The following is a 24,296-nucleotide window of genomic DNA, read 5'->3' as shown; positions in this document are numbered from 1 at the left end:
CCAGTCTACATTCCTGATGAAAGTTGCTGGTAACAAAGAAGCAATAGAGACCATATTCTCAAGAAACTGTGTTTATATGTTTTGATATGTCTTATGGCTTTCTGAACAATCAGTTCAAGGGCTTGTCTTTGTTTCACTTGCCTTGGTGTTGCCCCAGGGCTGAGGTAACTTCTGAGTGGCATCTGTCAAAAGTGTTTGAAAGCAAAAATGTATTGACTATTGCCACATGGGTGAAAAGATTAATGGGTTGAGCAAGCAACAGACAGATCAAAAAGCTTGAGAAAGAAGAGACTAGGGAAGGAGATACTTGGGAGACTAGGGCTTTGAGAAGCCCCTATGTATTCCAAGGAATCTAAAAGGCCACATGTACATCCATGTGGATGAACATATGCTTGGAAAAGTCCTGATGAGACCCTAAACAATCATGTCTGGCTTAGAACTGAAAGCTAAGACAGAGTTGTAAACCACCTAGGTAAGCACTGAAAGAGGGCTCCAACATAAAACCAATCTGCAAAGACAGAGAGAGGTTACTTTTTCTCTTTTCTCTAAGTATTTAATAAAATCTCTGTCAAATCACTAATTGACCACTAAGATAATGGAATGGAGACTTCAGTAGCTATGACAAAGAACATGGTCTTCACAAAAATAGCTCAGAAAAGCCACAAAGCACACATGAGAGAACTAAAATAAGCAGCAGCAACAAACCCTGGGGGGGGGGGGGAGGGATGATCTGATTTCCAAAGTCACCACATTATAATATTCAAAATATCCAGTTAAAAAAAAATATTGAGGTAAGCAAAGAAACTAGAAAGGAAAACCTCCCCATAGGGAAAAAAGAAATGACTATAAATTGACCAGGAGGAAGTCTGCACATTAGACAAACTGTACTTTAAGTCAACTGTTTTAAATATGCTCAAAGAATTAAAAAATCTCAGAACAATGTCTCACCAAATAGAGAATATCAATAAAGAAATGGAAACTAAAAGGACATTCTGGAGTTGAAAAGTACAATAACTAAAATGAAAAGTTCTATAGAAGATTTGATAGAAGATTTGAGAAGGGAAATGAAAGAATCAGTGATCTTAAATAAAGGTCAATTGAAATTATATACTTTGAGGAGCAGGGGGGAAAAAAGAATGGAGATAAACAAGCAGACCTAAGAAAACTATGGGATACCATCAAGCATACCAACATAACCATAATGAGAGTTTCAAAAGAACATACATGAAAAAAAAAAAAAGAAGTAATTAGTAAACATAAACTTCCCAATTTGATGAAAACATTAATCAATACTCCAAGAAGCCATATGTAGAAACCCAGAACTTCAGAAAAGGTAATTACATAGGTACATAATAAAAGTCAGTATAATTGTCGATAAGTCCTCTTTTCTTCTATATGACTTAAAAGACAAATACATAAAATAATAATTATAAATCTATGTTACTATGCATACAATGTTTAAAGATGTAATTTTTGACAGTAACAACATGGGGTGGAGCTATACAGAATCAAAATTTTTGCATACTATTACAACAAAATTGGTGTTAATTCAAACTAGATTATTATAAATTCATATATTAATTTTAACCCCCAGGGTAACAAACAAGAAAATAACTAAAACATATACTCATATAGTAAAAGGAATGAGAAAGGAATCAAAAAATGGTACACTAAAATAAATCAATTAAATACAAAAGAAGAAAATAATGAAGGAATTGAGTAACAAAAAAAGATATACAACAAATAGAAAATAAATAACAGAATGGCAGAAATAAGTCCTTCCCTATCAGGACTTTATACTCTCCAATTAAAAGGCAAAAATTAGCAGAATGGATTTTTTTTTTTTTTTTGAGACAGAGCCTCAAGCTGTCCCCCTGGATAGAGTGCCGTGGCATCAACAGCAACCTCCTAGAATGGATTTTTTTTAAAAAGAGATCCAAGTACATTTTATCTATCAAATTAAAAGATACACATAGGTTAAAACTAAAGGACAGAAACAAATATTCCATGCAAACCTAACCAAAAGAGAGCTGGGGTAGTTATTAATATCACATAAAATAGAATCTACGTCGAAAGTTTTTATAAGAGACATGGAAGGACATTTTATATTGAAAAATGGGTCAATCCATAGGAAGATATAATAATTAGGAATAGATATGCAACTGACGCCGAAAATATATGAAGCAAAACTGAAAGAATTTGAGGGACAAAGGGTTGTATAATAATAGTTAGAGACTCAATACCCTCCTTTCAATAATAGAAAGAACAATTAGAGAGAAGAGTAAAGAGAGGACTTGAAAAGTCAGTAAAGAGAGGACTTGAAAAATACTACAAACCAACTAGACCTAACAGATACATATAGAAACACTCCACCCAACAACAGCCAGAATATACAATCTTCTCAAGAGCACAAGGAACATTTTAAGCCACAAAACAAGTCTCAGTAAATTTAAAAAGCTTAAACTCATACAAAATATCCTCTCTGGATACAACAGAATGAAACTAGAAATTCACTAACACAAGGAAATCTGGAAAATTTACACATGTATGGAAACTAAACACCAAACTCTATTTAAACAACCAATGGGTGAGAGAAGAAATCACAAGGGAAATAATTAAGGTATAGCTGATAGAGTTTGCAATGTATAAAGTGGGAGAAATAAAAAGAACAGACTCATCTTGAATAGTGCAGACTTCAGAGCTATGGTCTGTAGCAGATAGAACAAGAAATAGGGATTTAATTATACTTTATAAAAGTTACCACTAAGAGAATTACAGATACACAGTTTTGGGAGGAAAGGAGGTGAGTGAGCTGTATCTTCATCTATTATAGCAAGAAGTATATACATACCCAAATCTTATTAACAAACCAGCATGATACACATTTAAAGATTTGGTAAAAAAGGAGTCAGTAAAACATAATTAAAAAAGAAAAAAGAATAATCACATAAGTAAAAGGAAAAAATGTGAATGAAGAGCATCAACTATGTCAAATGCTGTGTGGAGGTCAAGTAATATAAGGAAGTAACAAGTCAAAAAACCAATTTGGATCCTTTGGTTAAGAGCCCCTGGTTTAGGCACACGTGTAACTTTCAGATGGAAGATATAGTATAGGAATCACATAATCACAAACTACATTAAAGAAAAATCTGCCATCACTAAAAGTCATAAATAACTATGACTATTAGGCTATTTTGCATTATAGCCTCTATCAATTATTCATTGTCTGTCTCTAAAGTTTTATTTTTTCCACTTCCATATATAAATATTTTCTGGGGCTCCTCAATTTACTAGTTTTCAGGTCATTAAAAAAGGGTCAAGACAAAGAAAATGTAATAGTGTTTCCATGGCACTTTAAACTTATATTTTTGTAAAGTAAATCTTCTGCCAGAAATTGTGGATCTCTTTCCTAATGATTCATCATTACTCTTTACAACCTCTCTGTTGAATATACACATCACTTTTCCCACCTCTCCCAAACTCTTCTGCTGTGCTACTTGCTTAAAATTAAAAGCCTTTGATTTTGTGGAACTCCTAATAAAAATCCTGAAACTCTTGGCAGTAAGTATTAGACACAACAATTTTCACTAACAGATACTTCTTCTTTCTCCTGGAACTGATTGCTTGTTTTTGAGACCATAAAAGTGAAGACTATAATTTTAAATTATTTTAGAGGGTATAAAATGTTTGGCCATATGCCACTTTAGAAGTTCAAAATGTCAGGAAAGTCACATTAGTAGCTTGGAATCTGCCTATCAGAGATAGTTTTGCTGCATGAAAGAGTCATTTAATAAAAACGATATTCAGTGTAGCTGCCAAAACCAATAAAACCTGAACAGTGAACAGTCCTGTAATGAGAGCACAGGATGCACAGCAAGTCTGGAAGGAGATAAGGCTGGTCATTTGTGAATATTTTGGCCCCTAGTTCCACACCTAGTCCCCCCATTAGTAACTTCATGCCACGATAATGGTTTCAACTGATCTTTTCTCTAGTGATTTTCACTTTTACTCTTCTCCACCAACCCATTCCCATCATCACAAAAATGGCCTTCGTATTGCTTTTGATATTGTCATTACTGAGATATGCTGTCCCTCTAAAATCTCCAAGCTCAGAAACTCATTCTTACCATAAATCCCCACTATTTCAGCTTATTATTAACTCTCTTACTTCATATACTCATCTTCAACTTTCTTTAGATTAGCCCCAGAAATATAAAATTTTCTCACAATCTGTTGGCAACCTTCTGTTTTTTAATTTCTTAAAAATATAACCAAGACTACATGACATTTCTTTTTGTCATCACACTTGAAATTTTGTATTCCTTCTCTGTGATCCCTTATCTTCTTATTCTTCATGAGACATGTAGCCTCTCAACTGTTACACTTAGCTACTCTGTGCACCTGGAATAAACTCACTCCATCATTCTGGCTATAGTTGCTACAATTTCATGGTCTCTAACCTCATTTAGTACCTCAAAATTTTCCTTCAATCTTTCAACATTTTCCCACTTAGTTTCCTCTGGATATCAAACAAGACCTTAAAAAACAGAGACACATACCATATTTCTTAAAGTGATGGTACTGTCATAATGATGTTAATTCTTCTGAAATTAATAAGTAAACTTAAAAGTGATTTTAATAAGATTCTCAACATTTCTTTTCTATTTCTATTAAAAATTTTTTATGTTTATAAGGAAAGATAGGTGTGTGAGAATTGAAATATATAATGAACAGAGGAAGCATATTTTCCCTACTAGTTATTAAAACTTACTACAAAACTATTATAATCAAAAGAGTCTGGTATTGGCCTAAAAACAGAGAAGCAGATTAGTAGAATGGAATGGACATTCCAAAATATACCCACACATTTGTGGCAATTTATCATATGATAAAGATGGCATTTTATTAAAATAGAAAGAGTAGTTGAAGAAAAGCTATCAGGAATTGACTTGTCAATTCAAATAAAATCAAAGTAGGCCTAATATTATACAAGGGCTATCTAGAAAGTATCCAGGCATGTAATATGAAAAATAGTATTAATAATGGCTGGATACTTTCTGGACAGCCCTTGAAAACAGGTATAAGTAGTACTTTAATATGTACTACTTAATATGTACCTATTAATATAGGAAAATAAAAATTCCAAGGTTACTTGGATAAACTTAGAACTGGGAAATGTTTTTAAGAAAGATAGAAAAAACATTAAAAAAAAGAAATTAGAAATAGAACTGACATGTATTATTTCATAAATCTAAAGCCCAATGCTATAAAGTTTTAACATTATAATGTATTACAGTTCTAACCAAGTAAAATTATATTTTGACATTTAAATAATATTAAATATAGCTCTGGGGCGGTATAAGAATGGTATATTACGTAGTTTTAAAAATTATCACTTTATTAGAATTTTTATTCTTGTTGCCTTATTTTTCTAGCTAACAGAACTGAGAAAGTTACACATGTAGATTCCCAAGGGAGCTGAAGGAAATACATTGATATAAATAAATCCAATAACTAAAATTTTAAAAGTATATTTCTCTAAATATATGTCAGACTCTAACTCCAGAAAATTTCCAAAACATTGTTGGTGGTGAAATTACTTCCTTTATTACATTATTCATATATGAAAGGCTAAAAAGAATTCTAGCTAAAAACTTGACATAATAGCTATATTATTTTTAGTTTAAAATATGTTTCAGAATTTGGTTAAGGTAATAAGACAAATGTGTTTCATCAAATTAAACAAAATTGAACGGTATTCTACCTTTGATTTTTAGGCTTTATTTTTAAATACAGCCAGCCCTCTGTTTCTGTGGGTTCTGTATCCATGAATTCAACCAAATGGATCAAAAATATTCAGAAAAAAAATTCCACAAAGGTCCAAAAAGCAAAACTTGAATTTGCTGCATGCTAAGTACTAAGCTAAATCCACGTGAGTGAAGTGACATGTAGCACTGTGTTAGGTCTTCTAAGTAATTCAGAGATGACTGAAAGTATACAGCAGGATGCATGCAGATTATACACATATGCAAATATCACTGCCATTTTATTATGTAAGGAAATTGAGCACTCACAGATTTTGCTATCTATGGGGGTTCTGGAACCAATCCCCATGGATACTGAGGGACAACTATTTATGTATATATAGATACACATGTATTTAAATTATAAAGATACACATGCTGTTTGTTCCTCTCATTTCCTTGATTCCAGTATGCTTTCTTCAGAGGAAGAGAAATATGAGGAGTCTAGACAGTGTACTCAGAATTGCTCATAAACGTGGGGATGTGTATCATGTGCCTGATAAGAAGTTGTAAGCCACTGGAAAGACAGATAATACAGACCACAACCAGAGTAATTATTCAGATTTTATGCCACATTGCTTAGTACTTTTAGTTAAGGACAAAGGTTTGTGCTGGCTGCTGGGGAGACAGTAGTCAAGAGGATCAACTGAGATTCCTTTCCTCATGAAGATTGCCATCTTATGGGGAAGACACATAGGAAACTACTAATCACCAACTAGTTAATTAATGAGGGTTATGGCAAATACTAAGGAGAAGTGCATGAGAGAGAAAAGGGGTATCTGATCTAATCTCTGCAGTTAGTTAGGGAATGCTTTTGGGGGAATGTGAGGGATGAGCTTGAGTTAGCTAGGCAGGATCAGAGAAATGGGGCAGAGAAGAATAGAGCAGAAAAACACTATTTTTGGTTCTGAAATAGGAAGTAACTGAACTGAAAGAAAACCAGCGATGCTGCAGGCCAGAAGGAGGAGGTTGAAACTTCAGGATAAGACAGATGATATGGGCAGAGGGCCTCATAAACTACAGTAAATAATCAAGATATTTTCTTATTAAAAATAGGAAACTATTGAAGATTTTAAATAGGACAATGTTGTAGTCATACCTATATTTATAAATCTTAACTTGTTAATTTAAACTTCTAATTTTAGTAAATTTTCTTAAGAAAACTATTCTTTTAAAATAATTATATGTGAAATGGTTTCCCATTCCCACCCCACATTCAATTCTCTAAGGATGTACTATCTTAAAAGAATGCTATTGCATACCCTGTTTCCTCTGGAGATGCAGAGATGGTGCTTCCATCAATCTGACAGGGGTCCTGCGAAGGAAAGTCAGAATCTTTTCTATCTTGAGTTGAAGCAATATTGGCTACTCGTTGTTGCAAGTCCCATTTTCGAGCTACGTTGTTAATTGTTAACCTTTTCTTCTCCTATGAAAAAGTTAATTGTGACAAGAATTATACAACACAATTTTTGCTGTAGAAGTGACATCTAAGGAGTATACTGTTTGAACCTTCTTATAATACTTATAATACTTTTAAAAGGAGCCTATTCTTTACAAGCAGCTTTGAAATATTTATTTGCTAAGATTTTAGCATGTATGCATGACATTAGGAATAAAAGTGATGTGGCTTGTTTAATTAAAAGTAAACTTTTAAAAGTTCTATTTCTGTGTTTAAAACTGTTTTTAGGTATGGTGGTATATACCTGTTATCCCAGCTACTTGGGAGGCTGAGGCAGGAGGATAATTTTGTGCCTATGAACAGCTGCTGCACTCCAGCTTGGGCAACACAGTGAGAGCTTGTCTTAAAACAAAATGTTTTTGGCCTGAGATTTTTCCTATCATTTGGTATTTCAAATTTATCTATATAATTGAGTTACACCTACTATGTACATACTTCTGAGTCTTTTGACATTGTATGTATGTATCCCTTGTCTAAAGCAAGTAGAAATCTTCTATTCTACTGCAAAAAGTCTTTCCCTATCCTATAATAAAATAGCATATTATCTAAAGAAATTCTATTTCAGTTATTTGCTAACGACTTTGCCAACCCAATTCTTTATCTAAGCAATGCTGTTATTTTTACTCAGTACCAAGGCTACTTTGAAAAGAGGTTCTGGGCAGTGAGTTAATGGAGGATGGCTCTCATATTGGTGCCAAGCCAAGCATTTGGCTTTCTGGGTAACAGGAGCTGGAAGAAAGAATATTCTTAATGAGGTAGATATAGCAGTGCTTAGAAAAAAAGTATAAAGTATCTTTATACTACTGAATATGTTAACAAAGGTCTAACAGGATAGTCTTTGAAAATGCAAACACTTTTCCTATACCTGTGCCAAAGTTAAACTTCCTTTACTTGGGTTATTAAAATAAAATCAATACCAGGTTGACTAACAGAATAGTCAACCCCTTTTTCTGGGGTCCAGAAAAAGGAAGAGTTATTTTAAGAAAAGTGTGTGGCCGGGGTCAGGTGGGAATCACCAGCTTAGCCAGGAAGCCACAAAAGAACTCTTGGCATATGAGGAGCAAGGAAAAAATAAGTGGAAAGGCTAGAGATTCTTCAAGGCAGAAAGGGATACCCAAAGAAGAAATTATTCTTAAGGATCAGAGAAGCATTTGGCATATCAGCTACAATAATGTTTCTAATAGCTAGATACCAATAACTTGCCAAGTCTAGTTTAAAATGACAAATATTTTAGAAGATGCCAAATTTCACCTTCTGACATTTAAGTCAATTATTCATAGTCCAGGCAAGACTGCACCAGTACATGCCATAACTATCACTCACTTTCATTTCCAAGGTCACAAGGAAAATAGAAAGATGGAAAAGCAATAAGGCAGAAGCTGTGTGTCTATGCACGCTTCCTGTCCTATACCCAAACCATCCCACTTTCTTAATAATTAATAAGTAGGGCTGCATAAAACAATCCTCAGGTTCTATTATACCATGATTCCAACTCTGAGTTAGTGGTGGAAATGGTCTTCTGATGACCTATGATTTTCCTCTTATTAAAAATAAAAATGCTAAATAATCCTCCTAACTAAAGAGAATCACTACTTCATGAATTCAAGAGAAACTTTAGCTTTTTCCCACAGTTTTCTTAAAAAACTTTCCAAATATTAAAACAAAGAAGTTTGCTAAAAAAATTTTTTTTATTAAATCATAGCTTTGTACATTAAGGCAATTAGGGGTACAGTGTGCCAGTTTTATATACAATTTGAAATACTTTCATGAAACTGGTTAAAATATCCTTCACCGCATTTTCTTAGTTATTATGTTAAGACATTTATATTCTACACTTAGTAGATTTAACATGTACCCTTGTAAAATGCACCAAAGGTGTGGTCCCACCAATTACATTCCCTCTATCCATCCTCCCCCCCTTCCCCCTCCCCCTCCTCTTCTTCTGTGCTTGGCTTATACCATTTATATGGAAGCGTGGGTGTTTATAAATTGGTTTCACAGTAGGCCCGAGTACACTGGATACTCTTTCTTCCATTCTTGAGATACTTTGCTAAGAGGAATATGTTCCAGCTCCATCCATGTAAACATGAAAGAGGTGAAGTCTCCGTCTTTTTTAAGGCTGCATAATATTCCATGGTGTAAATATACCACAATTTATTAATCCATTCATGGGTCAATGGGCACTTGGGCTTCTTTCATGGCTTAGCAATTATCAGTTGGGCTGCAATAAACATTCTGGTGCAAATATCTTTGTTATAAAGTGACTTTTGGTCTTTTGGATATATATCTAGTAGAGGAATTGAGGGATTGAATGGCATTTTTACCCAAATGGTGATGGTAAAAAGCAGCTGAATTGGGTATATAAAAATTTTTTTCAGTTAAAAGACAAAGCCAAGTGCAATTTCGTGCCTGGACTAGGCTCTTCTTATACCACTGATGAGCTAAATCATCAGTGGAACTTCTCTGCTCATTCCTCCCTTCCGTGCTCTAGGCTGTCATACAACAGTGGTCTATAGGTCTGACAGCTTTATGTATGTATATATGTATTTCATTTATTCCTTCACTTATGTATCTGATACTAGCAACTGCAGAGTAAGGAATGCTACTTTTTTCTAAATGAACTATTCAGAATGGTTTGCCAATAACATTAGGTGGCAATGGTGTATCTTGCTAATATGTGTTTTAAAATATTGCCAACAGCTATATTTCCTATAAAGCAAGTTGGTTTTGGCCAACCTTTAAGAATACTCCAATATAGGAAAGATTGCAAAATTCTGTTGACTGAATCAGTAAAAGATAGTTGAGAGGGCTTAGGCAAAGTTAATTTAGGGGTTGGGGATAAGGGATAAAAGTTGGAGAGAATTCAGGAGGTTAGAGGTAATACCCTGTTTCCCCGAAAATAAGACAGTGTCTTAATATTAAGGTTTGCTCCCAAAGATGCGCTAGGTCTTATTTTCAGGGGATGTCTTATCTTTCCTGTAAGTAGGTCTTATTTTCAGAGGATGTCTTATTTTTGGCGAAACAGGGTAGCAGGGGAGGAAATTGTAGCATATTGAGTAAAAGCTCTAATTTCTTTTGAGTTGTAGTCCTAAGCTGAGATGGATTGGAAACAATTTTTTTTTTTTTTTAATTTAGGAATAGTTTTTACAGAGTAAAACAGATTTCCAGTGCACTGATTCATTCACTTTGACAAATGCAGATAGCTGTGTAATCCATACTCTTATCAAGATATAGAACCTTTCTGTCACCCCAGAAAGTTCCCCAATGTCCTAAGGTTATTACATATTATTTTATATCCCTATAAGTCATTTTTTTAGAGATGGGATCTACTGTGTTGCCCAGGCTGGGCTCTAATTCCTGGGATCAAGCAATCCTGAGTAGCTGGGACTATAGGTGCACGCTCACATGCCTGACTAGCCATTTTTAAAGTTCTGAATGCCATTTTAATCCAAAAAGAAAGGCACCTGTACAAGACAAGAATGAGTAATGATAATAGAAATGATGTCCTTAATTTTAGAACATAGTATGACGTATAATATGAGCTATATACTTTAAGCTGTCTTTATTTATTATACTTTGTGATGTTATTATAAAATATTTAAAGAAAATATTTTATTTTAGGAAGGTAATATATGTTAAATAAGTTAAAACCAATTTAAAACAAATTTAGATTCTAAAGTTCTAAAAATTTTTATCACTTCTACATTAGAGGAGTAAGAAGAAAAACTTTTTTAATCTTATAAGCTTTCATTAAAAAAAAAAAAACCCATGTGGCAAAGTTCATTAAAATAACTTATAAAGATGATAGTCTAGTATAGTAGTTTCCAAAATGAAATGCACAAGCCATGGGATACACAAGATGATGCACTGGTATAAAAAATGATTATAACTTCAATTATGTCTATTTTTTATCTCTTCCTTTTAAATTTTCTAGCTTTTGCATGTATTTTATAATGTATATTACATTAAATTTCCTAGGTACAGATTTATTTACAGATAACAATTTATAGATAACACACATATGCACACACATCCATGGAGACATCAGAGAAAATACCTTAATCAAAGATAGTTTGTGACTTTCTCGCTTCTTCTCTTCTTCTTTTTTGGCTGCAATAGATGCCAGACGCCTTTCTTCTTCCTAAAAGAAAATTTTCAAACACTATTATGAAGTGTTTAACCATTTTCTAATGCTAAATATCTTTGGTCTTGCAAGTACAGTGTTTTTCTTGAGAGGCATACTACTTGCTAACAAAATATGTCCTCAATGAAGAAAATATTAGTATGTTGTTTCTCTTTATTTTCTGTTTCACTCCTAATTCTAAAAAACCTGTGAATTCTTAACTCTACTCCCAACTTGGAGATGACATGAAACTAACTCACATAAGAAAGAAAAGAGAATGAGAGGAGACAGAAGAAAAGGGGAGGACATTCATATAATTTTTTTGTACACCATATGTCAATGGTTCCACATAGACTTAAACATTTTATCATCAACAGAAAAAGATAAAATGATACTTCTAACAATTTTGATTTTATTTATGGTTGCAAATCAGAGCTTTCAGATGATAAATAAGGGTAAACACCTTTAAAAACTCTCCACTTATCTTAATAAATTATGCCCTCTAATATCATTACTTTTACTTTGTTTTTAATTTATCTAGTCTAATTTCTTAAATTGTAAAAACTATGAAATACAGAGTAGTGACTATAGTTAACAATCCTATAACATAAATTTGAAATTTGCTAAGACAGTAGATCATAATGTTCTCACTACCAAAAAAAAAGTTAATTAAGGGAGGTGATAGATGTGTTAACTAACTTGATTGTGGTAATCCTTTCACATTATGTATAAAATCATGTTGCACACCTTAAACTTATAAAAACTTTCTGATCATACTTCAATAAAGTTGGAAAAATAGTAACTTTGAAATTACATAATAGACAGTTCAGAAAATTTAAGAAAATCAGTCATAACCCCAACACTGTAACTCAAATCTTAAAACATTTCTGTAATTTTTTAAAAGTTGCATCTGGACCATTTTCTCCCCCTGAAGACTGTCAGATTTTAACAGACTAAGTTGTAACCATCTAACTTTTAATTTTCATTGCCAAAAGATTTGTAGGTACTCAAAATGATGACACAATTTGAGAAACCAATTTCTTAACAAAATATAAGCTTGAAAATATCTTCAGAGATAGAAAACTATAACAGTAGATTTGAAGAATAGCTCTGTTATAAATAAAAAATTACAAGAACTGAAATTTAAAATTCAATGAAGGGGGAGTTCAATAGCAGATTATGCACTGCTAAGGAGAGAATAAGTCAACTGTAAAATAGATTAGGAGAAATGTTTCTATATGCTTTCATAGCACCTTATACTTCCCTATCATAGCACTGAATCTGTTTCATTTTAGTGATCTCTGATCCCATCTGTCCTGCCCCCCCACTCTGTACGGTAAGCTCTGTGAATGTATGAACTATGTCAGCTCCTAGCACATAGTATCTACTTGATAAACATATATTTAAGGAACAAACTAATGAATATATAGCTTTCTATGTCTGTTCAATAATTTCCTAAAACTGAAACTGCTAAATCAAATCAATATTTCTAGGCCTTTTGATATATTGGCAAATTGCCCTCCGAAATGTAGTTTTAATTTACCCTTCTGCCAGAAGTATTTTATTTAAAACCTAATGGATAGTCATAAAGAGCTACTCACCAAATAATTCTGTGTCTTCATATACCTAAGCCACACTGCAAGAAGGGGACACTTCCTGAACCCTTGAAGTTAGATGTGGCTATGTGACTTGCTTTGGCCAATGTCATATGAACAAAAGTGACCTAGTTCTTTCTGGGTGGACGCTTCCAAAGAATGCGGACATTGCAGAACAAAAATCCTAGATCACATATCTTGGGCAGTAAAGTATTAGGAGCCTGAAATAAACGCGCACACATACGTGCGTGTGTGTGTGAGAGAGAGAGAGACAGAGAGAGAAAATTAGAGTATTAGAGTTAAGGAAGGTCAAAGACGTTATGAAAATATATTCTGGAATACGTTTCTGGTGGACCAGAAACGTCCACCTCAAAACAAAGAAAAGTGGTGGATTAAAGAAGTATATTTAAAAATGCATAAAGATAAAATATTACAGAGTTAAAAAGAAAACTAGGAAAGCAGCCACTACAAGACTAATTTTGGAAATGAGGAAAATGGTGGCTCACACCTGTAATCTTAGCACTTTGGGAGGCCAAGGTGGGGCTGGGAATTGCCTGAGCAGAGGAGTTCAAGACCAGCCTGAGCAAGAGTGAGAATCATTGCTACTAAAACAGAAAAATTAGCCAGGCCTTGTGGCGCGTGCCTGTAGTCCCAGCTAGGATTGCTCCAACCCATGAGTCTGAGGCTGCTGTGAGCTATGACACCATAGTACTCTACCCAGGACAACATAAATTCTGTTTCAAAAAAAAAAAAAAAGAAAGAAAGAAATAAGAAGACCAATATGTCCTAATAGCATAGTTGGTAATATGAAGTTGGTAATGTTCTAAGAGGTTAATCACTTATATGAGGTTACACAGCCAGTGACAATGCCAGAATCAGAACCAGAAGCTATGTCTTGCTAGAAACTTAATTCTGTTTTTTTTTAATAATAAAGATACATTTAAATTTATTTTGCTGATTTCAGAGAGATTTAAAAAAGAGAGGTTATAGTTCTTTACTAATCTGCCATAGGATTTAGTTGCTTTGAAAGAAATGGAAATTTAATGTGATTTTGGTAGATTTAAAGTATCTTTTACAATATGGAAAATAATTATTCTTAAATTTTATTTATTTTCTTTTTGCAGTTTTTGGCCTGGGCCAGGTTTGAACCCACCACCTCTGGTGTATGGGGCCAGCACCCTACTCCTTTGAGCCATAGGCACTGCCCTATTCTAAATTTTTAAAAACCAAATAGGAGAGAGATTAAAGATGGTGGCTGAGTAACAGCTTCTCTGCAACTGGGAACAGCGAGTCTGGGGAGACAAGACTCCAGGCATCTCTGGCCGGTGGGATCTGCCTATAATCATCCCTTTGAGGATACAGGGAGCCAGCAAGGGACTTCTGGACCCCAAGAGGAGGACAAAACCAGTGGAAAACTGGCAAGTGTTTGCGTGTGTTCGATCGACCTAATCACACCGGCAACCGTAAGCACAAGCAACAGTGAGATTGCAAACTGGAAAGGCCTACCTGTGAACTGTTTCGGTGTTCCTGGACTTGGCACTCAGTTGAACTGCCTTGGGGAGAGCTTGAGCAGGAGTGTGGAGAACTTTGGGCATTATCTGGGGCCCCAGACTGAGCCACTGAGCTGGGCGCAGGAAAAGAACTGCCCCGGCAAGCTCCGCCCTCAGGGTCTCAGAGCAAGGATTGGGCGGGTCAAAGTAACCTACTGACTGAGCAGCCTAAAGGCAGGGGCTGAGCTGCCTTACAGCCTTAATCCTTAGGGGCAGAGTGAGATGGTTTTGGTACACTGGAGCCTTGGGCTGTTGCCCTGGGTAGAGTGCCGTGACGTCACAGCTCATAGCAACCTCAAACTCCTGGGCTTGGCGCCGCCCAGACCTCCATAAGAGCTGTGCAGCGACCCCTGACCAGTGACCCGCACCCACTGGGCCTCCACATTCCCTGACCAGGAACTGTGGGAGCCACGCAACCCTGCATCCTCCCTCTGTGTCCTCCCAGCTTCCACACTAGCCCATTCATCTGGACAGGGACTCTGGTAGCTGCATGCCCTTTGGAGCCCTCCCTGCCTCTGTGCAGAGCTCTTCTCCTGGCCAGAGACTGCTGGAGCCTTGGGCTCTCTGTGCCAAAGTCACTGGGAGCCTGGCACTCCCAGAACAGTGCGCACCACGCCCAGCCCTGTTCCTGGATCCAGGTGTGTCACAAACCAGAGCTGCTTCCACAACCGGAACTCCCTAGCTAGAGCAGCCCCAGAGGAACTACACAGGGTCACTCCCTACAAAGATCCAACAACAATAGAGTGATCCTGCTGGGGGCTAATCTTGGAGAGACACTTCCCCAACTCTGAGGACAGCCAGAGGCAACAGTGAAAAACAATCATGAGGAAAAATCAACAGAAAAACTCTGGCAATATGAATAATCAGAGTAGATCAACTCCCCTAAGGATCAATGGGGCAGAAACAGCACAAGACCCCATGCACAAACAAATAGCTGAGATGTCAGAAATTGAATTCAGGATCTGGATAGCAAATAAGATCAAATTAGAACTCTAAAAGTTATCTCAAGAATTCAACGGATTCAAAGACCAAATGACCAAAGAATTTGACACATTGAGACAAGAAGTTGCATCCCTCAAAGATCTGAGAAACACAGTAGAATCCCTCAGTAACAGAATGGACCAAGCAGAAGAAAGGATTTCTGACATTGAAGACAAAGCTTTTGAACGCTCCCAAACCCTCAAAGAAGAAGAGAAATGGAGAGCAAAAACAGACCACTCTCTCAGAGAGTTCTCGGATAATTTGAAGAAAGCCAATATTCGTCTTATAGGGATCCCCGAAAGTGACGAAGTGGCTTCACAAGGCACAGAGTCTCTTCTCCATGAGAGTATGAAGGAGAACTTTCCAGACATGCCAAGAGATTCCAAAAGTCAGATAGCAGTTTCAGAACTCCAGCATGACTCAACCCAAATAAGACATCCCCCAGACACATCATAATCAATTTCACTAAAGTTAATATGAAGGAGAAAATTCTGAAAGCTGCCAGATGAAAGAAAACCATTACCTACAAGGGGAAGAATATCAGAATAACTGCAGATCTCTCTGCTGAAACCTTTCAAGCTAGAAGAGGATGGTCATTGACTTTTAATCTCCTAAAACAAAATAATTTGCAACACAGGATCCTGTACCCAGCTAAACTGAGCTTCATTTATGACGGAGAAATTAAATACTTCAATGACATTCACATGTTGAAGAAATTTGCCACAACTAAACCAGCTCTCCAGGACATTTTTAGACCTATCCTCCATAAAGACCAGCGTAATTCTCCACCACAAAAGTAAACCCACCCCAAAAAATTTTTGATCAAATTCCAACTTCCACAGTCGCAAAAGGATTAAAAATGTCCACCGGTCTCTCGAAAGGCTTATCAATACTCTCAATTAATGTGAATGGTTTAAATTGTCCTCTAAAGAGGCATAGGTTGGTGGACTGGATACAAAAACTCAAGCCAGATATCTGCTGCATCCAAGAATCGCATCTTACATTAAAAGACAGATGTAGACTCAAAGTGAAGGGATGGTCATCTATATTCCAGGCAAATGGAAAGCAGAAAAAAGCAGGCATTGCAATCTTGTTTGCAGACGCAATAGGCTTTAAACCAACCAAAATAATTAAGGATAAGGATGGACACTTCATATTTGTTAAAGGTAATACTCAATATGATGAGATCTCAATTATTAATATTTATGCACCCAATGACAACACACCTCAATTTATAAGAGAAACTCTAAAAGACATGAGTAACTTGATTTCCTCCACTTCCATAGTAGTTGGAGATTTTAACACCCCTTTAGCAGTCCTGGATAGATCCTCCAAAAAGAAGCTAAGCAAAGAAATTTTAGATTTAAACTCAACCATTCAACATCTGGACTTTACAGACGTCTACAGAACATTTCATCCCAAAAAAACTGAATACACATTCTTCTCATCAGCCCAGGGAACATACTCCAAAATTGACCACATACTAGGCCACAAATCTAACCTCAGCAAATTAAAAAAAATAGAAATTATTCCTTGCATCTTCTCAGACCATCATGGAATAAAAGTTGAACTAAATAACAACAGGAACCTGCATACCCATACAAAAAACATGGAAGCTAAACAACCTTATGCTGAAGGACACATGGGTTATAAATGAGATTAAGAAGGAAATCACCATATTTTTGGAACAAAACAGCAATCAAGACACGAATTACCAGAACCTCTGCGATACTGCAAAGGCAGTCCTAAGAGGAAAATTTATAGCACTGCAAGCCTTCCTCAAGAAAACGGAAAGAGAGGAAGTCAATAACTTAATGAAACATCTCAAGCAACTGGAGAAAGAACACTTCAACCCCAAATGCAGCAGAAGAAAAGAAATAACCAAAATCAGAGCAGAATTAAATGAAATTGAAAACAAAAGAATTATACAACAGATCAATAAATCCAAAAGCTGGTTTTTGGAAAAGATCAATAAAATAGATAAACCTTTGGCCAACCTAACCAGGAAAAAAAGAGTAAAATCTCTAATTTCATCAATCAGAAATGGTAATGATGAAATAACAACAGACCCCTCAGAAATTCAAAAAATCCTTAACGAATACTACAAGAAACTCTACTCTCAGAAATATGAAAATCTGAAAGAAATCGACCAATACCTGGAAGCACGCCACCTACCAAGACTTAGCCAGAACAAAATGGAAATGTTGAACAGGCCTATATCAAGTTCTGAAATAGCATCAACTATACAAAATCTCCCTTAAAAGAAAAGCCCAGGACCAGACGGCTTTACGTCAGAATTCTACCAAACATTTAAAGAAGAACTAGTACCTATATTACTAAACCTCTTCCAAAATATAGAAAAAGAAGGAATATTACCCAACACATTCTATGAAGCAAACATCACCTTGATCCCCAAACCAGGGAAAGACCCAACAAGAAAAGAAAATTATAGACCAATATCACTAATGAATATAGATGCTAAAATACTCAATAAGATCCTAACAAACAGAATCCAGCAACACATCAAAAAAATTATATACCATGGCCAAGTCGGATTTATCCCAGGGTCTCAAGGCTGGTTCAATGTACGTAAATCTATAAATGTAATTCAACACATAAACAAATTTAAAAATAAAGACCATATGATTCTTTCAATTGATGCAGAAAAAGCTTTTGATAATATCCAGCATCCTTCATGATCAGAGCACTTAAGAAAATTGGTATAGAAGGGACATTTCTTAAACTAATAGAGGCCATCTACAGCAAACCCACAGACAATATCGTATTAAATGGAGTTAAATTGAAATCATTTCCACTTAGATCAGGAACCAGGCAAGGTTGCCCATTGTCTCCATTGCTCTTTAACATTGTAATGGAAGTTTTAGCCATTGTAATTAGGGCAGAAAAGGCGATCAAGGGTATCCACATAGGGTCAAAAGAGATCAAACTTTCATTCTTCGCAGATGATATGATCGTATATCTGGAAAACACTAGAGATTCTACTACAAAACTTTTAGAAGTGATCAAGGAATATAGCAATGTCTCAGGCTACAAAATCAACACCCATAAATCTGTAGCCTTTATATATACCGACAATAACCAAGCCGAACAAACAGTCAAGGACTCTATTCCTTTCACAGTAGTGCCAAAGAAGATGAAATATTTGGGAGTATACCTAACAAAGGACATGAAAGATCTCTACAAAGAGAACTATGAAACTCTAAGAAAAGAAATAGCTGAAGATGTTAACAGATAGAAAAACATACCATGCTCATGGCTGGGAAGAATCAACATTGTTAAAATACTGCCCAAAGCAATATATAATTTTAATGCAATTCCTTTCAAAGCTCCATTGTCATACTTTAAAGATCTTGAAAAAATAATACTTCGTTTTATATGGAATCAGAAAAAAACCTCGAATAGCCAAAACATTACTGAGCAATAAAAACAAAGCAGGAGGAATCACGCTACCAGACCTGAGACTGTACTATAAATCCATAGTGATCAAAACAGCATGGTACTGGCACAAAAGCAGAGAAGTAGATGTCTGGAACAGAATAGAGAACCAAGAGATGGATCCAGCTACTTACCGTTATTTGATCTTTGACAAGCCAATTAAAAACATTCAGTGGGGAAAAGATTCCGTATTTAACAAATGGTGCTGGGTAAATTGGCTGGCAACCTGTAGAAGATTGAAACTGGACCCACACCTTTCACCATTAACTAAGATAGTCTCTCACTGGATAAAAGATTTAAACTTTTAAGACATGAAACTATAAAAATACTTGAAGAAAGTGCAGGGAAAACTCTTGAAGGAATTGGTCTGGGTGAATATTTTATGAGGAGGACTCCCCAGGCAATTGAAGCAGTATCAAAAATACACTACTGGGACCTGATCAAACTAAAAAGCTTCTGCACAGCCAAGAACATAGTAAGTAAAGCAAGCAGACAGCCCTCAGAATGGGAGAAAATATTTGCAGGTTATACCTCGGATAAAGGTCTAATAACCAGAACCCACAGAGAACTCAAACGTATTAACAAGAAAAGAACACGTGACCCCATCTCAGGATGGATAAGGGACTTGAAGAGAAACTTCTCTAAAGAAGACCAACGCACAATCTACAAACACATGAAAAAAAGCTCATCATCCTTAATCATCAGAGAAATGCAAATCAAAACTACTTTGAGATATCACCTAACCCCAGTAAGAGTAGCCCACATAACAAAATCCCAAAACCAGAAATGTTGGCGTGGATGTGGAGGAAAGGGCACACTTCTACACTGCTGGTGGGAATGCACACTAATATGTTCCTTCTGGAAGGATGTTTGGAGAATACTTAGAGACCTAAAAATAGACCTGCCATTCGATCCTACAATTCCTTTACTAGGTTTATACCCAGAAGACCAAAAGTCACAATATAACAAAGACATCTGTACCAGAATGTTTATTGCAGCTCAATTCATAATTGCTGAGTCATGGAAGAAGCCCAAGTGCCCATTGACCCATGAATGGACTAGCAAATTGTGGTACATGTATACCATGGAATACTATGCAGCCTTAAAGAAAGATGGAGACTTTACCTCTTTCATGTTTACATGGATGGAGCTGGAACATATTCTTCTTAGCAAAGTATCTCAGGAATGGAAGAAAAAGTATCCAATGTACTCAGCCCTACTATGAAGCTAAATTATAGCTTTCACATGAGGAGTATAACCCAACTATAGCACAAGACTATGGGGAAAGGGCCAAGGAAGGGGAAGGGAGGGGGGAGGTTTTGGTGGAGGGAGGGTAATAGGTGGGGCCACATCTATGGTGCATCTTAGAATGGGTACAGGCGATTGCACTAATGTACACAGCTATGATTTAACAATAAAAAAAAAAAAGAAAAAAAAAAACAAATAGAGGTAATTAGGAGAAAAAACTAAATAAAAAATGTAGAACTTTGATTCCCAGCTTTAAAAAATAGCTGGTTTAATAATTATATTAAATTCCTTTCTTCAGTAAATACTAATTTAGTATCTTATTTTAGAATACAACTTATTTCAGAATAAACTTTTTAAAAGAGCAAAACCTATTGATATTCAATTGTTGACTCATGTATAAAATGTGAACCAGAAACAGATTGGGTATTCAAAGAGCCAATTTTAAACAGTACTGGAAACTGTATGGATCACGTACTACACATATTTAGGAGATGATTTCATTAGATTTTCAAAAAGAGTTTGAGCTTTCTATTAAAGGCAGTTAAGGCTTTAGAAGGAAAGCTAAACCTTGGAAAACTGGATTTACACCAAATCAATTCAAATATTGAGTGTTTAAAGGAATTTATACATCTGATGGCTATATTTCAGCTCAAATAATTACAGAGTAAACTTAGAAATAAAAATAAATCTCTAATTGTGAAGATAGGCTACAAATCTGTTGGTAAGAAAGAAAAAATATTGTAAAATTCTGGCACCTTCCTGGCAATAGTCCAATTTCTGGGATAAAGCTACATCTTTTATGCAGCAAAAGAAAGGGATCTACATGGGACAAAAAAAAAAAATCTATTTTTTTCCTTACTTCAGTTTGGCCATGAAGACCCAATATTAAAATAGGTGCCAGTTAATTAAGCAATGTAGTGATCTAATAGGTGTTTGATAACCTAGATCATACTCTGTTAGCAGATTATTAAGGCTCTAAGACAATGCATATAGTTCATGAGAAAACATTTTGCTCCAAAATAAATAATAATAGTCCTAATATAGGCATCAATTTATTATGCAGCATTTTAAAAAGAAAACAGCAAAGTATGTTTTAATAATATATTTTATAATAGTTATAAACATTATTTTCCTCAAATGTATAACATATTAAAAGACTTTAAAATCACAGATTTTTTTTTCTAAAAGAGATGACCAATTTTTTTTATCCAAATAATCTTTTGAACAGAGAAAACTGATTTTTCCAGGGTTTTAGCTAGTGCTAAAGTGAAGATTAGCAGCCATGTTACACGACTTTCGGATGAGGGATATTTGCTGTTAAATACTGAGAAGAAAAAACAAAACAAAACCCAGAACAGGGTAGGTTATGCTGCCACAACAATTTTAAATTTTACACTGGCTTATGACAAGAAAAGTTTATTTCTTGATCTGCAACTTTCTTCAACATAGTGGCTAAGTATTCCTGGGTGCTGTAATCTAATGGTATCTTCTACTCAATATATGTTTCGACAAATGACCATCACGTAGGAAAAAAAAAATCATAAGAATTATGCATTGGCTTTTAAGTGCTGCCTGGAAACAATATCCATTATTTCTGCTCACATTTCATTGGCCAAACATCTTCCCACATGTCAAAGGGAAAAGGAGAACCAAAATATCGGTGAGCATTAGTAACATCCACCACAACAGGAAACTTACTTCTACATGAAATGAACTATTCTATTTGATTGGAAAGTAAATCGAAAGCAAGTTCATACTAAGCCATCTGTGGGGTTGAGGTGAAAACTCTAGATACTGTTCCTGTTCCAGAATTTTGAGAATAGTGCCTGTATTGCAAAATAAGATTTTAGAAATTCTGGGAAGCAGAACTTTCTATACGGTTATCTTTGTTCTAGCCCTTCAAAATGTATTTATTCTATCTTTTTTGAACAGTTGTGAAAACAGCTGAAGATCACTGTAATATATTCCTTATGTCTTCTTTGTCAACTAATCATTTCAAATTTTCTGGAAATGCTCCAGTTTGTTATCACCGCTCTAAAACTATTAATAGTTCAGGTGAAATCTGACCATTGAAGAAACAAACAAAAAAGGACACTACCGTCTCCATTTTCTGAATTCCTTTTCTATAAATGAATAGTGTTTAATCCATGCTAACTTTAACAATAATATCTCATAATTGGCTCAATTTGAATTTATCAGTTCTAATATAAATGATTTTCACACATGCTGCTAATCTTTCAAAACCCTACATCCGTGCCGACAATTGTTTTGTTTGATTGTTGCTTTGGATTTTCTATATGTTGTCTAGGATTTTCAATTTATCTATTTTTTATTATGTTAAATTCTGATTTTTCTAGACTAGAGGTCATCAAACATTTTCTGTAAAGGGCAGATAGTAAATATTTTAGACTTTATGAGCTATATATGATATCTATCTCATACTCTTCTTTGTTATTTTAATAATGCTTTAAAAATATACAAACCATTCTTAGCTTGAGAGCTGTACAAAAAATTGGCTCCAGGATGGATTTGGGCCATAGGCTATAGTACAGGTTGCTCTAAAGGTTGATATTAATCCCTTACTTCAGTTTATAGATATAATGAATTGAATATCTACTTAAATATGTTGTCAAACAACTTACTGAAAATAAAGTCATAAAAGATTTTATCAAATGCTTTGCTTAAATACCAAAACACTGTCCATAACAATTCTCTAAGAGGATCCATTTATTTTATAATTTCTAAAATAGAAAACTAATTTTGTCCGGCATGAATTGTTTTTAGTGAGTAAATGCTGCCTCCTAGTGATCGGTTCCTTAAGCACTCACAAACCATCTTAATAATCTAATTTAAATTTATTTCATAATCAAAATCAAGTTGGCTGTCACAATTTGTGGAATTTATAGTCTTTCCTTTTGTGATAAAAATACAGATTAGTTCGTCTTACCTTTCAGCTACTGCATTATTCTATACCACTTCCCTGATACAACAATAAATGATCCAGCAATTTATTCAGTGATCTAGATCAAAGACTGGTAAACTCCAGCCCTAAAGACATAATCTAGACTGCCACCTGTTTTTGTAAATAACATTTTTTTGGAACAGAGCCATGCTCTTTCATCATGTAGTGTCCATGGCCAATTTCATACTACAATGGGAGAGTTAAGTAGTTTTAACAGGGACTGTATGGCCCCCTAAAGCCTAAAATATTTATCAGACCTTTTACAGATAAAGTTTGCCAACCCCTTCTCCAGATGGGCCTGATTCAAACTTACTTATTCATCTGCCCTAGGCATCACTTTCATCTTATTAATCCTTATCCTACGTAATACAAACTAAAACCCATTCTTCTTAAGAGATATAACAAAAGCAAAACACAAGATGAGGCCAGTGATAGACTACCATTCCCCTGGATCAGAGAATCCAGAATCTCTTACCCTGACTCATCTTCTGGCTTCTCAACTCATCACCTATCACATTGTCTTCCTAATTTCTCCTCCAGTTTTCTACCCAGATAGACAGTCTTTTAAATAAGAAAATCCAATTTAACTACCTTAAAGTCTTCAAGTTGTTTGCCTTTTATGTCCAAGACCAGAATCTAAACTCTATATTACGACAAAAAATGCCCTAGCACTTGCCAGTAAGACGTGCTTGTCTCCTGCTTTTCCTCCACACGTGCTCTCAGCGAGGCATACTGAACAGCTGTATCAGCTGCTATGTTCTCTCAGCATCCCTCTGCATTTTGCATACTTTTACTCTCCATGAATATATGCTCCTTCTTCTTTACTATTCTTCAAGTTGCAAGTCAAGTATTTTCTCCTTGGGAACTTCTTCTATTTCTCTGGTAGACTTCTGAGTACTTTGCTCTTTGATATCACTTTGCCCAGTGTGGCTGCACATATATACATGCACACAAGTGTGTGTGTACAAACATATACAACTACTGATGCATATCTAGCTCTCTTTTCTCCCTGGAGTGGCATTTTGCACAGTCATCTGGCTGCATGCCTGCCATTGAAGTAGACTGTAAATAACTTAAGGGCATGAACTGTGATTCTGATCTTGTCGTCTCCCGTGTTT

General features: G+C 35.2%; 1 protein-coding gene across 6 annotated transcripts in view; it reads right to left on the bottom strand.

The window, feature by feature from the left end:
* LRRC49 (leucine rich repeat containing 49) overlaps positions 1 to 24,296 on the bottom strand; it is a 164,002-nt gene that overhangs the window by 34,321 nt on the left and 105,385 nt on the right. For all 6 annotated transcript variants that reach the window (XM_053594799.1, XM_053594800.1, XM_053594802.1 and 3 more), the window contains 2 exons: positions 11,321 to 11,404; positions 7,067 to 7,230 (listed from right to left, as the gene is read on the bottom strand). In XM_053594799.1, the coding sequence (XP_053450774.1) occupies positions 7,067 to 7,230; positions 11,321 to 11,404 (248 nt within the window). The remainder of the gene's footprint in view (positions 1 to 7,066; positions 7,231 to 11,320; positions 11,405 to 24,296) is intronic.

The sequence above is a fragment of the Nycticebus coucang genome, chromosome 6, assembly GCF_027406575.1.
Source record: "Nycticebus coucang isolate mNycCou1 chromosome 6, mNycCou1.pri, whole genome shotgun sequence".
Taxonomy (NCBI): domain Eukaryota; kingdom Metazoa; phylum Chordata; class Mammalia; order Primates; family Lorisidae; genus Nycticebus; species Nycticebus coucang.
The sequence above is the reverse complement of the archived record's forward strand: the minus strand, read 5'-3'. Positions and strand labels throughout refer to the sequence as shown.